This window comes from Orycteropus afer, unplaced genomic scaffold (genome assembly GCF_000298275.1).
Source record: "Orycteropus afer afer isolate SDZICR_OR568_19922 unplaced genomic scaffold, OryAfe1.0 scaffold00123, whole genome shotgun sequence".
NCBI classification, from domain to species: Eukaryota; Metazoa; Chordata; class Mammalia; order Tubulidentata; family Orycteropodidae; genus Orycteropus; species Orycteropus afer.
Genome location: NW_006921710.1, coordinates 2,155,591 through 2,171,006, shown reverse-complemented (window position 1 = coordinate 2,171,006; position 15,416 = coordinate 2,155,591). Strand labels below are relative to the sequence as shown.

Below are 15,416 nucleotides of genomic sequence, written 5' to 3'. Positions count from 1 at the left end.
TATGTGTTTTGCCATTTGGGATGTGAGTTCATTCATCTTCGAACCAAAACTCACTGCTGTTGAGCCAATTGGGAGCTCTGGTGGCTTAGTACCTAAGGTATTTTACTGCTAACCAGAAGCCTGGCGGTTCAAACCCACCAGCTGCCACTCCTCGGAAGGAAGACTGGGCAAGCTACTTCTGTAGAGATACCACCTCAGAAATCCAAGGAGGAGTCACTATGAGTCGGATTAGACTCAACAGCGGAGAGTGAGTGAGTGAGTGAGCCAATTCCAATTCACAGTGATCCTGTACAACAGAGAAGTGCTCCATGAGGTTAAATCTTTACGAAGCAGACTGCCTCATCTTTCTCCCGCCGAGTGGCTGGTGGGTTCAATCTGCTGACTGTTTGGGATGAGCAGCCAAGTGCTTTAACCACTGTACCGCCAAAAAAACCAAACCAAACTCACTGCCATCAAGTCGATTCCTGCTCATAGCAACCCCCATTGGGTTTCTGAGGCTATAAATCTTTATGGAAGTAGACTGCCCCATCCTCCTTCCGTGATGCAGCTGGTGGGTTTGAACCACTGACCTTCTTAGCAGCCAAATGCCTCAGCCACTACACCACCACCAAAAAAAAAAAAAAAAAACCACAAGCTCACTGACGCTGAGTCAGATCCAACTCATAGTGACCCCTCCTTGGGTTTGCGAGGCGGTATCACTACAGAAGTAGATTGCCTGATTTTCCTTCCAAGGAGTGGATGGTGGGTTTGAACCACCAGCCTTCTGGTTAGCAGTCAAGTGCCTTAGGCCACCAGAGCGCTCCAGAGCTCCTTATTCCATCTCCAGGGGTGAATTTTCTATGGAAATCTCAGCTTGGGTGAGGCTTGTGTCCCAACACAGTATTTGTGTGTTTGCTTTGGCTGGACCCCAGCACTCTCGCCTTCCACTACTTTTTTTAAAATCAGGTGTTTAGTGTAGAGGTTCCAGGCCACATGGATAGGCTGAATTTGAGCCTCATGACCATGTGAGGAACGAGACTGTGGTTACAACTCGCAGGGAATTTTATTTCCTCATCCAGAGCCTAGGCTGGGTCAGATCAATTTCCTTACCACCTCCATGATCCACCAGCAGGCTTTGTTTTCTGTCCATCTCTCTTCATCACAGACTTCATCTCCTTTCCCCTCTACTGTAAAATTCAAGCCTCCATCCCTGAGACCAATAACCCCACCGTGAGCAGCAGCCTCACCCTCTGCTCTCGCGCGACATTCTTGGTCCTGGGGCTTTTCCTCACTACCTTGGGGGTTCAGCTATGAATCTCAAACAATGTTTGACATGCTGATACAGTTAATGCTCTATTTCCGGGTGTTTGCATTGAGACTTAATTTGCCAGTCTGGCAAATTTCAGTGAATAGAAGCCTCACACATGTATATGTACTTTTAAATCTGGAGATCAGAAGGGCAGTATTTGCACAAGGAGATTGCGCAGAGGGCAGGAATGCACAGGAAAGAAGGACACAGGGAAAAGGTTACCACAGGAAGGAAGTGGGAAGAGTGCTGTTACATTATGGGGATTGCAGTCAATGTCATGAAGCAAAATGTGTACAAACTGTTGTATGGAAGATGAATCTGTTCTGTAAACTTTCACCCAAATCGCAATAAAAAAAAAAAAAAAAAATTGGAGATTTCTCATGACCTGCATTTCTGACTTCTCTTGGACTGGCAGGGCGTGGAGATCTGGCAACTATGAGTCCCCCGCGGTCCTCTTTGGACACAGTTGCACCCATCTGTTTTCTCCAGTTTGCCCAAGTCCCTGACACTCCTTATGGTCTCCCGGCTGACCTGCCTGCCCAGTGGGCGTTTGGATTTGCTATTCCTGCCCTTTCTGCCTGACCTGCTCCTCCGTCCCATCTCAGCTCAGTTATAGCGTCACTTAAAGTCTGCATCAGGCCCTTCCCTTTCTTCCCGCAGAGAACAGACTCTCCCCCGGGCTGTGATTTGGCCGCAGCCGCCGCACTGGACACCTTCGGGGTCAGGGGAGGAGGCGGCAGCCCCCAGCCCCCGCCGGCGCCATCTGCCCGAGCGCCCTGGACTGGGCGGGCGCGGAGAACGCAGCGGCACGGGGTCCCGGCCCAGACCGCGAGGACGCAGGTTCGGGCTCCGAGCGCCAGGGCGCGAGGGGAGCGACCTGTTGACACAGGCGTCGGCAAACAAGGCAGTCAATTATTAACCGGCCGCGCAGCCGGCACCAGGAAACCAGAGCCGGCGGCGAAAGTGGAGCCAGCCGGGTGGTGGCGGGTGGGACGGTGGCGCGCGCGAGCCCGGAACCCGAGCGCCGGGAGCTTGGAGCTGCGGCGGCCGCACTTGTCCCGGCCTCCGGCACCGGCCATGGAGGGAGGTAAGGCCACGGGGCCTGATGAGGGGTGCGTGCCCACGCGGACCCAGGTCCCCGGGGTCCCGTCCCTGGGGCCGCGGGCGGAGGGAGAATGGCTAGGTGCGGGAACAGAGGGAGGGCGCGGGCGCTGCTACCGCGGGGCCCACCTTGACCTTATTCTGCAACCCTTCGCCCTGCTCAGAGCCGAGGCTGCGGTGGGAAGTTCAGGCAACTTTGGCTGCGCCCCACGCCCCAGCCCTGCAGGCCCTGCGGGTGAGCTGCGTGGGGGCAGCCTGTGACCCCAGGCCCCGGCAGCAGGCCCTGCCCAGCCCTCCAGGGACGGGCCAGTTCTCTGGGCATTTTCCACTCCCCTCGTGGCTTTGTTCACTTTGTGGTCCTGCTGAAGTCTTTCGGGCAGGGGGAGAGGCTGCCCAGCCAAGGGGGCAAAGCAGAGGGCCACAGATAGGGCGAGAGACCCCGCAAACGGCATCTGAGACCGAGAGGGACAGAAACGGGGAGGCGGGACGGACAGAGCTAGGGACATGGAGACTGGATGGGAACGCGGGAGCCTCATTCAGTCACTCCGATGGCCTGGCGGGAGCCAGGCGCTGCGAGGAGGGCTGGGGGTGTGTGGGGTGGGCAGAGACCGTGAACCGAACCCCTGTCCCTGAGCCGTGGAGTCCTAGGCTGACGGGGTTGGATGGTGAAGGGGGTGACCGCAAGGCGGATCCGGGCGCTGCGGGACGTGCAGAGTCCTGCCCGGGCCCCCTCAAGAACCCGCGTGAGGTCGGGGTGGAAGGGGAGGGACACACCCACATTTCAGGAGATGGGGGGCGAACAGGGACAGGGCCTAGCCTCCCTCTGCCCCGCCCCCGGGCTTCCGGGGTTTCTCCAGCACCCCCCAGAGCCTCCAGCAACCTCCTTCCCCAGGGGCAACCCCAGGCCTCCTTTCCCGCTGGAATGTCCGATAGAGGCTCGAGTGTCAAGAATCCGAGAACCATGGCCGCTGCCCTGCAGCCGGGCCAGCAAATTTATTTACTCTGCGGCTCTATCTCGGAGCGATTGGCCGGGTACTTGCCCTGGCGAGACCCGGGAAAACTGTGGTTTTTGTTATGATAACTGGTGCAGGGGCTGCGCCAGTCCTCCGGGCAATCGCCCTGTGGGATCGGGTGGGAACTGGCTGGGGCTCCCTGCAGCTCAGATGACCTGATCAGGGAACTGATGGAAATATAGGCACACCTGAGACGACCTGCAAAGCTCTCCCAACAGAGCCTGGTCCACTGTTACTGTCTTTAAAGCTACTGTTGCTACCCTCATTTTACAGATAAGGCACTGAGGCACAGAGAGCTTAAGTCACTTGCCACACAGCCAGAGTGCAGCTGTTATGTGGGTTTAATGTTGCTGCAGTTACACGGAGACACCTCTTAAATGTGTAAGGACGGTGCCGTTGCTCGTAGCACTGATGTTATTATTCACTTGGATGTCTTACCCAGGGAGCTTCATGGACTCACCTGTCCCATAGGCACTAGAACCAGCTGAAATAAGATGTTTTTTTTTTTTTTTCTTTTTCAATCAGGCATTTTTGTAGGATTTGGGTACACAATTGTACTCTGAGCCTAGAACCCTGCCTGGCCCATGTTGTTAGTTGCCATAGAATCAGCCCCCTGAATCATGGTGTCCCAATGAGCAGTGGAACAAACTGTTGCCGGGTGCTGGGCCATGCTCATGATTGGTTTCTGATAGGACCGTTGTGATCCACCGGCTGATTTTCAGATGGAGAGAACCAGGCCTTTTCCTCCCAAACTTTTCATCTTGTTCAAAATCATATCCTTTGCCATTAGATTGATTCTACTCCTGGCAACCCCATGTGTTACAGAGTAGAACAGACCTCCGTGGGGTCTTCTTGGCTGTAATCTTTACAACACAGATTCTCAGGCCTTTCTTCCTTGGTGCTGCTGGGTTAGTTCAAGCCAACAAGAGCAAACCACACAGAGGCTTTGCACAGCTTCGGAGCAACACGCAAACCACCACTAACAGAAGCGGGGGTGCATTGTCTGAGAATCGAACCTGGGTCTCCCTCATGGAAGGTGAAGCTTCTACCACTGAACCATCATGCCTCATGCTTGGTCCACAGTAGGTGCTCAATAAATACTGTGCAATTGAATGGCTGGCCTGCTAAGTCCTGTGTCTTCCTTCAGTGGGTCTCTGAGGAGTTAGCAGACATGTAGGGCCTGTTCTTTACTGTCTGGAATAAATAAACTCCTCCAAACGAAGGGCTCATCAGAGTTTCAAGAACGAAACCATTATAAATTATGGCAGAATCTTTAGCAAGACCTGGCCAGTCTCCTCCAGACGCAGAGACACTGCAGGTTTGAAAGAGAAGTCTTCACCAAAGACTGGTTCTGCCTTGTCCTGTGCTGGCACACTGTTCTCCGAGTACCTGCTCTGCCGCTACTTCCGGATCAAGATGTCCCAGCTGTCTTTCCAGCGGAGGGCCCTGAGTTCACTCGGGGACAGAGACGTGTCCCCGTATGTCAGTGGGCGCAGGGTGTAAGACACGTGGCATGCGGAGGAATACCATGCCACCACCAGGGCACTGAAGACGTTCCTCTGCAGCTGGGACCTGCGGGCAGCAGGGCCGGGCAGTGGGTTAGGAGGCCGGTTCCTCCGCTTCCTGCCTGTGGACCAGCCATGCCCCCGCCCAGCGTCCTCTTGGGTCTCTGCTGCCCACAGTCAGCTGCCAAGTCCTGCCGATGTTCCTGTTTCTCACACCCGTCCCGTGCGCGCTAGTCCTCCCGCCGCCCCTTGTTTCCCGCCCTTGTCCTCCTGCCAGGCTGCACTGAGCAGGGCCCTCCTCACTCGTCTGCTCTGCAGTCTCCACAGCCGTGGTCCGCCTCACGGAAGATGCCACAGTGTTGGCCCCAGACCCCGCCTGGCCACATCACGTTCCTCCTGAAACACCCTGAAGCTCCTGACGACCAGAACAAGTCCATGCCCTTCTCTCCAGAATTCGCTGGAGCTCCAAGCGCTCTAGGCTCATCTTGACCTCCACACATGCCGGCCAACAGCCCCCATTCCCGCTCCTTGCCTTTGCTCCTGTTGTTCTCTAGGGCCTAAATGTCCCTCCTCAGTTCCCACCCACACGCTTTCAGCTCAGCCAACTGAAACTTCCTCCTGAGTTCCCATAATGCCTCGTTTGTGCCTCTTCTGTGAACTTCCCTACAGGACCCTGAACACCAAACGCCCCCCCCCAATCTTGCACAGAGCACGGGTATCAGTAAAGCTTCCTGACCGAGACCAGGAGATCTGTTCACCACCTGCCTTCTGCTCAGAGAGGGAGAACCATGACACTAGCAAGTTCAAACGCGCGTGACGCTGCAGTCAGAAGTGAAGAGGAACAACTGCAGGGAGCCTGTACCTGCACAGGTGGTCGCTCATGTGCTGGAAGACCACGGGGAGCAGGATGGTCTGGAAAGTGAGTGCCGGGAGGTAGTGGTAAAGGAAGAGCGTCTTCTCCATCATGAAGAAAGGGAGGTAGTTCACGGCCCAGCCCCCGCAGCACAGAGTCCCAGCCAGCACCCAGTGTAGCCAGCAATCTGGGGGAGAGGAGACACCTTCAGCCAGTACTGGGGTTAGCTCTGTGGAAGCTCACCAGTGAATCAGCGAGCTGACAGTCTTTTAAGTTACGTGCATACGTTCTTAGTTCTGGTCTTACTTCCCCTCCCTGCTACGTCCCCCTCTCTGGAGAAGGAGTGGACTGTGTCCTAGAGACCTCCTATCATTTCCTGCCAGGTCCCCCAATCCCTGTCCTCTGAGAAACACCATCCCCGGAGAGCCAGGGCCGCAGCCTTGGCGTGTTTATGCAGAATGCTGGCTGGCCTTAGTCTACTGCACTGTGCTGGCCTGGGCCGTCTGGGCCCATCGAGTCTCATCTGAGATGCTGAGCTGGGCTGAGACTCCTGTGGGAGGGTCGTGTTTGTCCCCCGACACTGGAACAGCAAGAGTCTGCTGAGACAGGGCTCCCACAGTGCAGGCCGCAGAGTTCCTCCTGCCTGGCCGGCCTGCCCGTCACCGGGAGGCCTCTAATGCGTGTGGGAACTCAACTGCAGCCAGGCCCTGAGGAAAACTCAAGTTAACGCCAGTTCCCTCGTTGCAGAGACGGAAAGGTCGCCTTAAGGCGTGCAGTGGGGTTGCCGTGTGACTCGGGCTGTCACGGAGAGTGCCCGGCTGGCACCCAAAGCACAATGAACTCATGGGAATGACAAGGAAGAGCCATCCAAGGGGGACGAGAGCAAGCTGTGCTGACCCTCAGGGAGGTCACAGAAGTTCCTTCGCCGGCGGAGCAGGTACCAGAGGAAGAGCAGCACGTAGGTGGCCATGGCGAGGCTGGCCGAGGCCCAGATCACGATGTTCCCCAGCAGGTGGATCTGCGCCTGCAGGCACATGGGCAGGGCCTGTTAACCACCTGGCTTCTGCTCCGAGGGGTCCATGACACAAACAAATCCAAATGCATATGATACTTCGGTTACAACTGAAGAAACACATGGCAACCTCCTAGTGTCTGCTAGCCAGCCCTTCCGACTAAGGCCATCCCTCGTTCTCAGTGAGACCCTTTTGTAGAAAAGGACTAAGGTTGTCAGTGTTGTACAACTGAAAACTGGGAGGAGGTGGGATTCATTTAATGATTCAGCCACTCAGAATGACATCAGCATCATTCCTAGGAGCCCAAAGTATGGACTCCTGGCCCTGGCTCTACGTGCTCATTTCAGATCCTGCCTCACAGTCACCGGCCTCTCTGTCCAGCCTGAGTAGGAACACTTGTGAACATTTACTGAGCACCTGTCCTGTGCCAGCCCTGATGCAGCTGTCATTGTGCTGGAGGAAGAAAGACAGTGAGTGCAGAAACAGAGCACCAATCCTCTCCACACTGGGAGCCGCGCACCAGACTAAGCAGGACCATTGAACAGCCCCTCTGCCAGGAGGGGACGCTGCGCCCGCACAAGGCAAGACAGCCTGGGTTTCCTTGGACAGGAAGACCAGCTCGGGCCTTACTCCCCAGCATTTGGAGGGGGTAAATAGCTATAGTTGAATATGCTTAGGGAAGTTTGGGGCTTTATGTCCCAGGGGTAGTGGGTTTGACTGAAAGCTATGTGAATAAGTCAGCCAGCCTCACTGGTGCTCAGGCAAAGCACCTGTGGCCTATACAGCAAATATACCTTCTCATTTTCCAGTCTTTCTTATTATTTCAAAAAACAGTCTTTGGCCGGGAAGAGGTCAGGGCCTCGATGGGTGAGTTTGGGAAGCTGCCCTGGAGACCCTCAGAGCACCACCCAACAAGGTCTCTACATTGGTTGAGGTCTGGCTGATACCTCCCTCAATGATATTTAGCCCAAATTCTAATCTGAATGTGGACCCCCAGCAGAAGAACAGCCCCTAAGTCCCTACAGGGTCAAAGTCACAGATTTTTCCAACTTAAAGTGTGGACTTCCTTTCTCAGCAGTTTTCATTTCCCCCACTTCCTACACAGTCAGCAGCTGGCAGAATACCCCTCCACATTCTGATCTTCCAATCTCTTCCTGACCTCAAGATAATGGTTTGCCTGTTCTCCAGTTGCCCGTTGAGTGGATTCTGACTCCTGGCAACCCTGCATATGCAGAATAGAACAGCATTCCAGTCTGTTTTCAAGGCTGTGACCTTGCAGAAACAGATCCCAGGCCTGACTTCCAAGTGCGTCTGGGTGGGTTCAAACCGACAGCATTTCAGCTAGTAGTCAAGTCTTTATCTGTGCCACCCACTGTTGCCTGGTTCTGTTTGCCTTCCTTCAGCCACTGAAGCTAGAGGCATCTCTTCACACAGGCAGCTACTGGCTGCTGAGGCTAACAAGTAAAATGGTACAGTCTTGATGTTATCAAACATGGCAGGCCATTAATTCAAGTCCATTGAAAGTCCCAAGGTTGGCAGAGCATGGCAGGCTGCTGAACAATGACACGGCTACATGCAGGGTTCAAGCGTGCCATAAACTAGAGACCATTCCCCAAGGCTTCTCCTTATATACAGGAAGCAGACCACATCCCTAAGGCAGCTACTCAGCTGCTCACAGTAGATCCCACCATGGAGTTGATTGCCAGTCTCATCATCGGGAATACTACATCCAGCTGCCCAGCCACTCAATCAGGCCCAATCAAGTTGACACACAAGCTTAACCACCACAGGACCATAGTCTCAGGGGTCTCATCAGGCTCTATCAGACCAGCAAACCTGGTTTTTATTTATTTTATGATTTTGAGTTTTGTTTCACATTGTTCTCCGACTCTATCCAGGATCTGCTGCACCGATATCCCTCCAAATGGTTGACAGTGGTAGCCGGGCACCATCTAGTTTTTCTGGTCTCATGGTCATATAGGCTGAGGATCACATGGTCTACTAGTCCTTTGGACTAATTGTTTCCACGTGTCTTTGGATTTCTTCATTCTTCTTTGCTCTGGATGAGGAGAGACAAATTGTTGCATCTAGATGGCCTCTTGTAAGCTTTTAAGACCCCAGTCGCTACTCACCAAAGTAGGATTTAGAACAGTGTTTTTGTGTAGTTTGTTATGCCAATTGAGTTTGATGTCCCCTGTGACCATAGTCTCAAGGACCCAGGTAATTGCTTTTTGTATTTTGCCTTGAGTTTTTAGTTATAAGCAGCAAGAGGGGGAGATTTTTAAAACCTCTGCTTGCAAGATATTTGTCAGTGTCCCATTGGCCAAAACAAATCACATGCCCCAGCCCAGATTCAAGGGGTGTAGAAATAGAACCATTTCTTGATGGAAGGAATGTCCCTGGGCAGTGCAAGAGGTTTGCTCTCGACAGTTAATCTAAAGGTTGATGGTTCAAACCCACCCAGTGGTGCCACAGAAGAAAGCCCTGGCAATCTGTTTCTGTGAAGATTACAGCCAAGAAAACCCTATGGAACAGTTCTACTGTCACACAAGGGGTTGCTGAGAGTTGTAATTGGATAGCAATGGGTTTGATTATGGTTGTTCTTTTTTTTTTCCTTTACTTTTCCTCAGAATTTATTACTTTTTTTTTTTTTTTTAAATTGTGATTTGGGTGAAAGCTTACAGAGGAAATTAACTTTCCATACAGCAGTTCGACTCTTATTCATTGTGTAGCCCTATCCCTACACAGCCTTTTGCAGCAGAGTGTGTGTTCAGTAATGAAAAAAAGAACAAATCGGAGGATAAGACTGACACGAGACAGTCACGGAGGCTGATGGAGCACTTTGGCTCGGCAGGCAGAGGCACCACATGGCCAAAGGTGTGGAGGCACAGATGCCATAGTAGGTCTGTGAGTGAGACCCTGGGTGCTGGGAGGGATCGGGGGAGCTCTCAGGGTCTCAGCACCCCCTGCCCTTGAGGTCTCCTCCCCTAATGATCCCTGGCCTCTGACTCCACCCACCAGCCTAGCTTAGGGATTTCAGAAAGTTTCCACCCACCTTCACCTGAGATGCCCAGTGTTGTAGCTATTTTGCTTATCCCTCTGCCTTGCAGGGAGTCCCTGGGTTGTCCCATGGTTAATGCAATCTGCTGCTCACTGAACGGTTGGTGGTTTGTAGGGAGAAAGGCCTGGTGACCTACTTCTGGAACATCAGCCTTGAAATCCTTATGGAGCAGAGTTCTACTCTGACATGGGATCACCATAAGTGAGAATCAACCCCATGGCAAAGAACAATTATAATTTGCCTTGTAGAAGCCATAAGGCCACTTAGCAAATGAACCTCCAGAGCCAGGCCCTCAGCCCTGGGCTGCCCACCCTTGTTGTGAGGCCTTGATGCCTGCCTCACAGACGGACCCTCCCCAGCACTCGCTTTTGTTAATAATTTATTTTATTTTTTGTTGAGAATATATACAGCAGAAACAGACACCAATTCAAGTTTTACATGTCCAGTTCAGTGACATGCATTACATCCTTTGAGCTGTGCAACCATTCTCACTTTCCTTTTCTGACTTATTCCTCCCCCATGAACATACACTCATTGTCTCCTAAGGTTCCCATCTAATCTTTGAGTTGCTGTTCATTTGATTCCATAGAGATAGTTCTTACAAGAGCATAGTGCTCAAGGCAGGCGTTCTTTCCTAGTGAAGCTAACTATTGTTTAAGAAGACTTCAGGGAATATTTTTGGTTTATTGTTTAAAAATTATTTTAGGGCAAGGGTTTCAGGGGTCCATTCAGCCTCCACAGCTTCGGAAAGTCTGGAGTCTATGAGAATTTGAAATTCTGTTCTGCATTTCCCCCCTTTTAATCAGTATTCTTCTACAGACTCTTTGATCAAAATGTTCAGTAATGGTGTTGGGCACCATCCAGTTCTTCTGGTCTCATGGCAAAGGAAGTAGTTGTTTACTGAAGCAATTAACCACACATTCCATTTCTTCCTTCTATTCCTGACTCTCCTTCCTCTGTTGCTCCAGGCAAATAGAGACTAATTTTCGTGCCTTGGATGGCCACTTGCAAATTAAGACTCCAGGCACTATGCGATGAACTGGGAGGTGGACCAGATCCCAGCACTCTCTTTCAGTCTACCACAGGCACCTGCCTGACATCTGGAGGTGCTCAATCAGTCAGGATGCTCCCAGGAAATGAAAGAAGATCTTCAGGATTTGTGGACAGGTGCCTCCACAGTTTATCATTTGAATGCTGAGGGCAGGACGAGAGTTGGAAGGTGACTGGGCACCTCAAGTGCCTTTGAGCCCCAGCTTCAAACTGCTGGCTTGGCTTCTCTCCAGCCATGCCCTCTCCTTTCCCTAGCCCCCTAAATGTTCAGGATTCTGTTCCTTCTATGCCTTGGTGACCACCTGGCTCTTCCATGTCACTTGTTAGCCATGGTCTGGCAGCTCCTGAGCACTCCACCCCTTCCCCACAATTTCTAATCCAAACCCCAAGCCAAGAATCTCAGACTGTCCTCCATAGGACTTGTATCTGGGTCAGTATGTTAGAGCGCTACCTTGAGTCAATGCTCCTTCCCTGGTCCAATCCACTGTGGCAGCAGGGCCTGGGGGTGGGCACTGTTTCCCAACAGAGGCAATCTGTAGCAAGCATTGGTCAGGGCAGTGGCAACAACCTGGGCTCCCATCCCATCCTTGCCACTGGCTATGTGACCTCCAGAAAGCACTTAAACTCTCTGGACCTCAGTTTTCTCCTCACATCGTTGGATTTTGGGTGAGGATTCTGTGAGGGCTGGGACAATGGGAGTGAGCTGAGTAGGTCACCGCTTCCTCCCTGGGTTCTCCCTTTCCATCTGCTCATCCTTCCTGCCCCTTCCTTGTCTGAACTTGGTTTTTGGGCAAATGCTGCTCTTTTGGTCTCACAGGGTTGACTGTTCTGAGAAGCACGTTCCTCAGGGTATTATTGTTCACTTCATAGAGCTCTCTATTGTTCTCCAGAAGTGGGTTCAGCTCCAGGTTTGAAGGGTGTCTAAGGGCCATAGCCTCAAGGGTTGCATCAGTCTCTGTCAGACCAGCAAGTCTGGTTGTTTGGTACCTAGAAGTGGTCAAGATCAGCATGGTCTATGGGACTTTGTCCTTGGGGCTGTGGGTGAAAAGGAGTCCCAGTGGTCCAGCTGCCTCTTGGGGTTCATAGTACCTGCCATTTCTTCCTAGGACGGGACACAAGAGGGGGCACAGACTCCAAGGGCCCTCAGAGCCTGGAGCACCCAGCACTCCCACAGCTCCCGCGCCGTCCACAGCTACTGGATGAGGATGGAGGGGCCAGTGAGGAAGGGGCCGCAGGGCCTGTGGAGGGCAGCAGCGGCCCTGGTTGCACTGAGCGGGGTGAGCAGACCCGGGAGGACACCCCGGCGGATCCCCCCACTGAGGCCTCAGCAGCATCCCCTACTCAGGCCCCTGCTGGTTCCCAGGCCATGGGTGAGGCCGGGCAGGAGTCCAAGCTGGCACCCAGTGGGGTCTCCAACATCGGCTTCGTGGGTGAGCCCCCGCCCTACGCCCCGCCGGACCCCAAGGCCGTGCACCTGCTCTACCCACCCTTCCCCCAGGTGCCAGTGCTGTTCCAGCCTGGGCCCTCTCCCCAGGCCCTGTACCCGCCGCCGCCCGCGGCCACACCTCTATACTCCGCGGGACCTTCACCGCCGCCCCTCTTCTCACCCCCTGCCACCGGAGGAGGAGGTGCCTTCCCCTTCCCCATGGTGAGTGGGGTCCCAGGCCCTGGCAGTGTGGGCAGGGGTTGGGCCTGCACCACGCTTCGAACTGTCCTGCCTCCCTCCCTCATCTGTTCTATCAGCACCGGCCTGTGCCAACTGTGGGCACACAGGGGGCTGCCAGTTTGGAGAGGCTGGAACGACGGATGAGAGGTTACTGCTACCGGTGCAGAGGGGACTTCTGTGCCTGGAGGAGGAAAGAGCCACCTCTGCCAGGTCGGGGGGAGGGGGCCGGGGTGGAGAGCCTGGAGGCCTCCCAGAGGTGTGGGCGTTGGAGCTGGGTTCTGCAGGGTGCAAAGGAGGGTGCAGGCAGGGAAGGGAAGAAAGGGCCTCAGCCTCTAGGCAGAGGGCTCCGCACAGCCCAGAGGTGGTCAATGAGCCTGGTGCTCTGAGAATGATGGGCTGGTCAGCTTATCAGGGAGGGGTGGGTAAGGTGAGAATTCATTGTGAGGGGCCAGGGGCTTTGAGTGAGGGTGACCTGGTTAGATTTTCATAACAAAAGAAAACAAACATACAAAAAAAAAAAATAATAATAATCCTTGGGGCTGCCAGGCATTGGAGAGACTGCAGGCTCCTTGCAGGAGCCCAGTAAGGATGAAATAGATCCTCTGGTGGCTGGATGCTCTAAGCAATTTGTAGAGGAGAGAACTAGGCGTGGTTGGGGGCTGAATGACTGGCCTCTGTCTCCACAGTACAACAGCCCCGTGGCGGGCATGGCAGTCCCCACCGCAGTGGAGCACAGGCCCCGGCCCAAGGATTATATGATGGAATCAGTGCTGGTGACCCTCTTCTGCTGCCTTCTTACTGGACTCATCGCCATTGTCTACTCCCATGAGGTAGGTGGGGTGGGGGGCAGGCCCTGGGTACAGCCCTGCCCCTCATGCAGCAGCCGGTGACCCCAGTTGGGGGTCTATAAGCCACTCTCTCCTAGCAACAGGAACTCTGATATTTCTCTTTCAAAAGAGGGTAGGAATTGGGAATGAGTGCCTGTCTGTGGGTCCTAGCCCCTCTCGTATGGGCACCTCTTCCTTTGTCCTGTCTCTGTCCTCTACCACTCAAGATCTGTTAGGGAAAGCGCTGCAGAATCAGTCATGGGAAGGATGTGAATGTTGATAAGGCCCAGGTGTGCCCATGCCAGTGGGTTTCTTTTCTTTTAACACTTTATTGTGGTCTAGGTGAAAATTTATGGGGAAAACTAGTTTCCCATTCAACAGTTTATACCTATTTTGTTTCCTGCCATCAACTGCAATCCCCTCCATGTAAACACGCTCTTCCCGCTTCCTCCCTGGGTTCCCCCTTTCCATCTGCTCATCCTTTCTGCCCCTTCCTGTCTGAACTTGGTTTTTGGGCAAATGCTGCTCTTTTGGTCTCACAGGGTTGACTGTTCTGAGAAGCACGTTCCTCAGGGTATTATTGTTCACTTCATAGAGCTCTCTATTGTTCTCCAGAAGTGGGTTCAGCTCCAGGTTTGAAGGGTGTCTAAGGGCCATAGCCTCAAGGGTTCCATCAGTCTCTGTCAGACCAGCAAGTCTGGTTGTTTTTATGATTTTGAGTTTTGTTCTACATTTTCCTCCCACTCTGTCCAGGACCTTCTATTTTGGTCCCGATCAGAGCAGTCAGTAGCAGTAGCCAGGCACCATCTAGCTCTTCTGGTCTCCGTCTCGTGGAGGCTGTGGTTTGCATGACTCGTCAGTCCTTTGGACTAATTGTTTCCTTCAGTGTTTGATCCTCTTCACTCTTCTTTGCTCCTGATGGGAAAAGACCAACAGTCGCATCTTTTTAGGTCACTGCTCGCAAGCTTTTAAGACCCCAGTTGCTTCTCACCAAAGTAGGATGTAGAATATTGTCTTTATCTTATTTTATGACAATTGACCTAGATGTCTCCTGAGATTATGGTCCTAAGCCCTCAAGCCCAGTGACTCAAGTCCTCAAGGTGTTTGGTTATGGCTGAGAAGTTTACATAATTTTGCCCCCTGTATGCTCTACTTTGTACCTGGATATATTTGTAGCACATACAAATACGTAAGTAGAAACATCTTCTGCCAAACCTGTATCTGCTTGTTGGTATGCTACTATATGCCATCCCACACCTGTTCAGCTTACATATCTACCTACGTATCTACTTGTAAATTACTGTTTGTTATTACCTTGTAGGATTGTGTATATAATACTGTCTACCCTTGTTACCTTTCACTCTTGCATACCTCTCATGTCTTTCTTTGCCTTGTTACATTGTGTGGACCTTCCCCTTATTGCGTATTGCCTTTCCCTCCACCCAACTTAATACATGTCTATCCTCTAGTTAGTGATTCTCCCTCCCTCTCCCACCCACCCCTGGTAACCATCAAAGAATGTTTCTTTCTGTGGGTAAACCCTTTCTTGACTTTTTATAATACTGGTGTCATACTGTATTTGTTCTTTTGTGATTGACTTATTTCACTCAGTGTCACGTCCTCTAGGTTCATTCATATTATGAGGTGTTTCTTGGAATTGTTGTTATTTTAACATTGCGTATTATCCCATTGTGTGTATGTAACAGAGTTTGTCCATTCATACATTGATGGACACTTAGGTTGTTTCCATCTTTTTGCTACTGTAAATTATGCCGCAGTGAACATGGGTGAGCATATATCTATTTGTGCCATGGCTCTTATTTCTGTAGAATCTACCCCTACTAGTGGGATTGCTGGATCACATAGTATTTCTATTTCCAACTTTTTAAGGAATTACCATGCCATTTTCCATGGTGGTTGTACCATTTTATAGCAGTGTATGAGAGTCCCAATCTCTCCACATCCTTGCCAGCATTTGTTATTTTCTGTCTTGTTGAACTTTGCTGTTATTGCTGAGGTGAGATGACATCTCATTGTTG

At 52.3% G+C, this 15,416-nt stretch overlaps 2 protein-coding genes across 2 annotated transcripts in view; one reads left to right on the top strand and one right to left on the bottom strand.

Moving 5' to 3' along the window:
* Nucleotides 1–4,802: 4,802 nt before the first annotated feature.
* Nucleotides 4,803–6,796, bottom strand: LOC103199933 (protein O-mannosyl-transferase 1-like). Its single transcript, XM_007944341.1, has 3 exons — nt 6,658–6,796; nt 5,770–5,947; nt 4,803–4,974 (listed from the first exon to the last, which is right to left on the bottom strand). The coding sequence occupies exons 1-3, from the start codon at nt 6,794–6,796 to the stop codon at nt 4,803–4,805; spliced, it is 489 nt and encodes a 162-aa protein (XP_007942532.1).
* An 840-nt stretch (nt 6,797–7,636) lies between these two features.
* The window catches only part of PRRT1B (proline rich transmembrane protein 1B), a 9,487-nt gene continuing 1,707 nt past the window's right edge, over nt 7,637–15,416 (top strand). Inside the window, exons 1-4 of the mRNA XM_042781448.1 lie at nt 7,637–7,640; nt 11,991–12,131; nt 12,216–12,532; nt 13,237–13,380. Of these exons, the coding sequence (XP_042637382.1) occupies nt 7,637–7,640; nt 11,991–12,131; nt 12,216–12,532; nt 13,237–13,380 (606 nt within the window). The remainder of the gene's footprint in view (nt 7,641–11,990; nt 12,132–12,215; nt 12,533–13,236; nt 13,381–15,416) is intronic.

What these genes read in the sequence shown, in the direction of transcription:
- LOC103199933 (XM_007944341.1), bottom strand. Translation starts at nt 6,796, where the DNA reads ATGTGCCTGCAGGCGCAGATCCACCTGCTGGGGAACATCGTGATCTGG. An exon ending in CTTCTGTGACCTCCCTGAGG is followed by an intron (nt 5,948 to 6,657) that starts GTCAGCACAGCT and finishes CCTCTCCCCCAG; the next exon opens with ATTGCTGGCTACACTGGGTG. An exon ending in ATGAGCGACCACCTGTGCAG is followed by an intron (nt 4,975 to 5,769) that starts GTACAGGCTCCC and finishes TGCTGCCCGCAG; the next exon opens with GTCCCAGCTGCAGAGGAACG.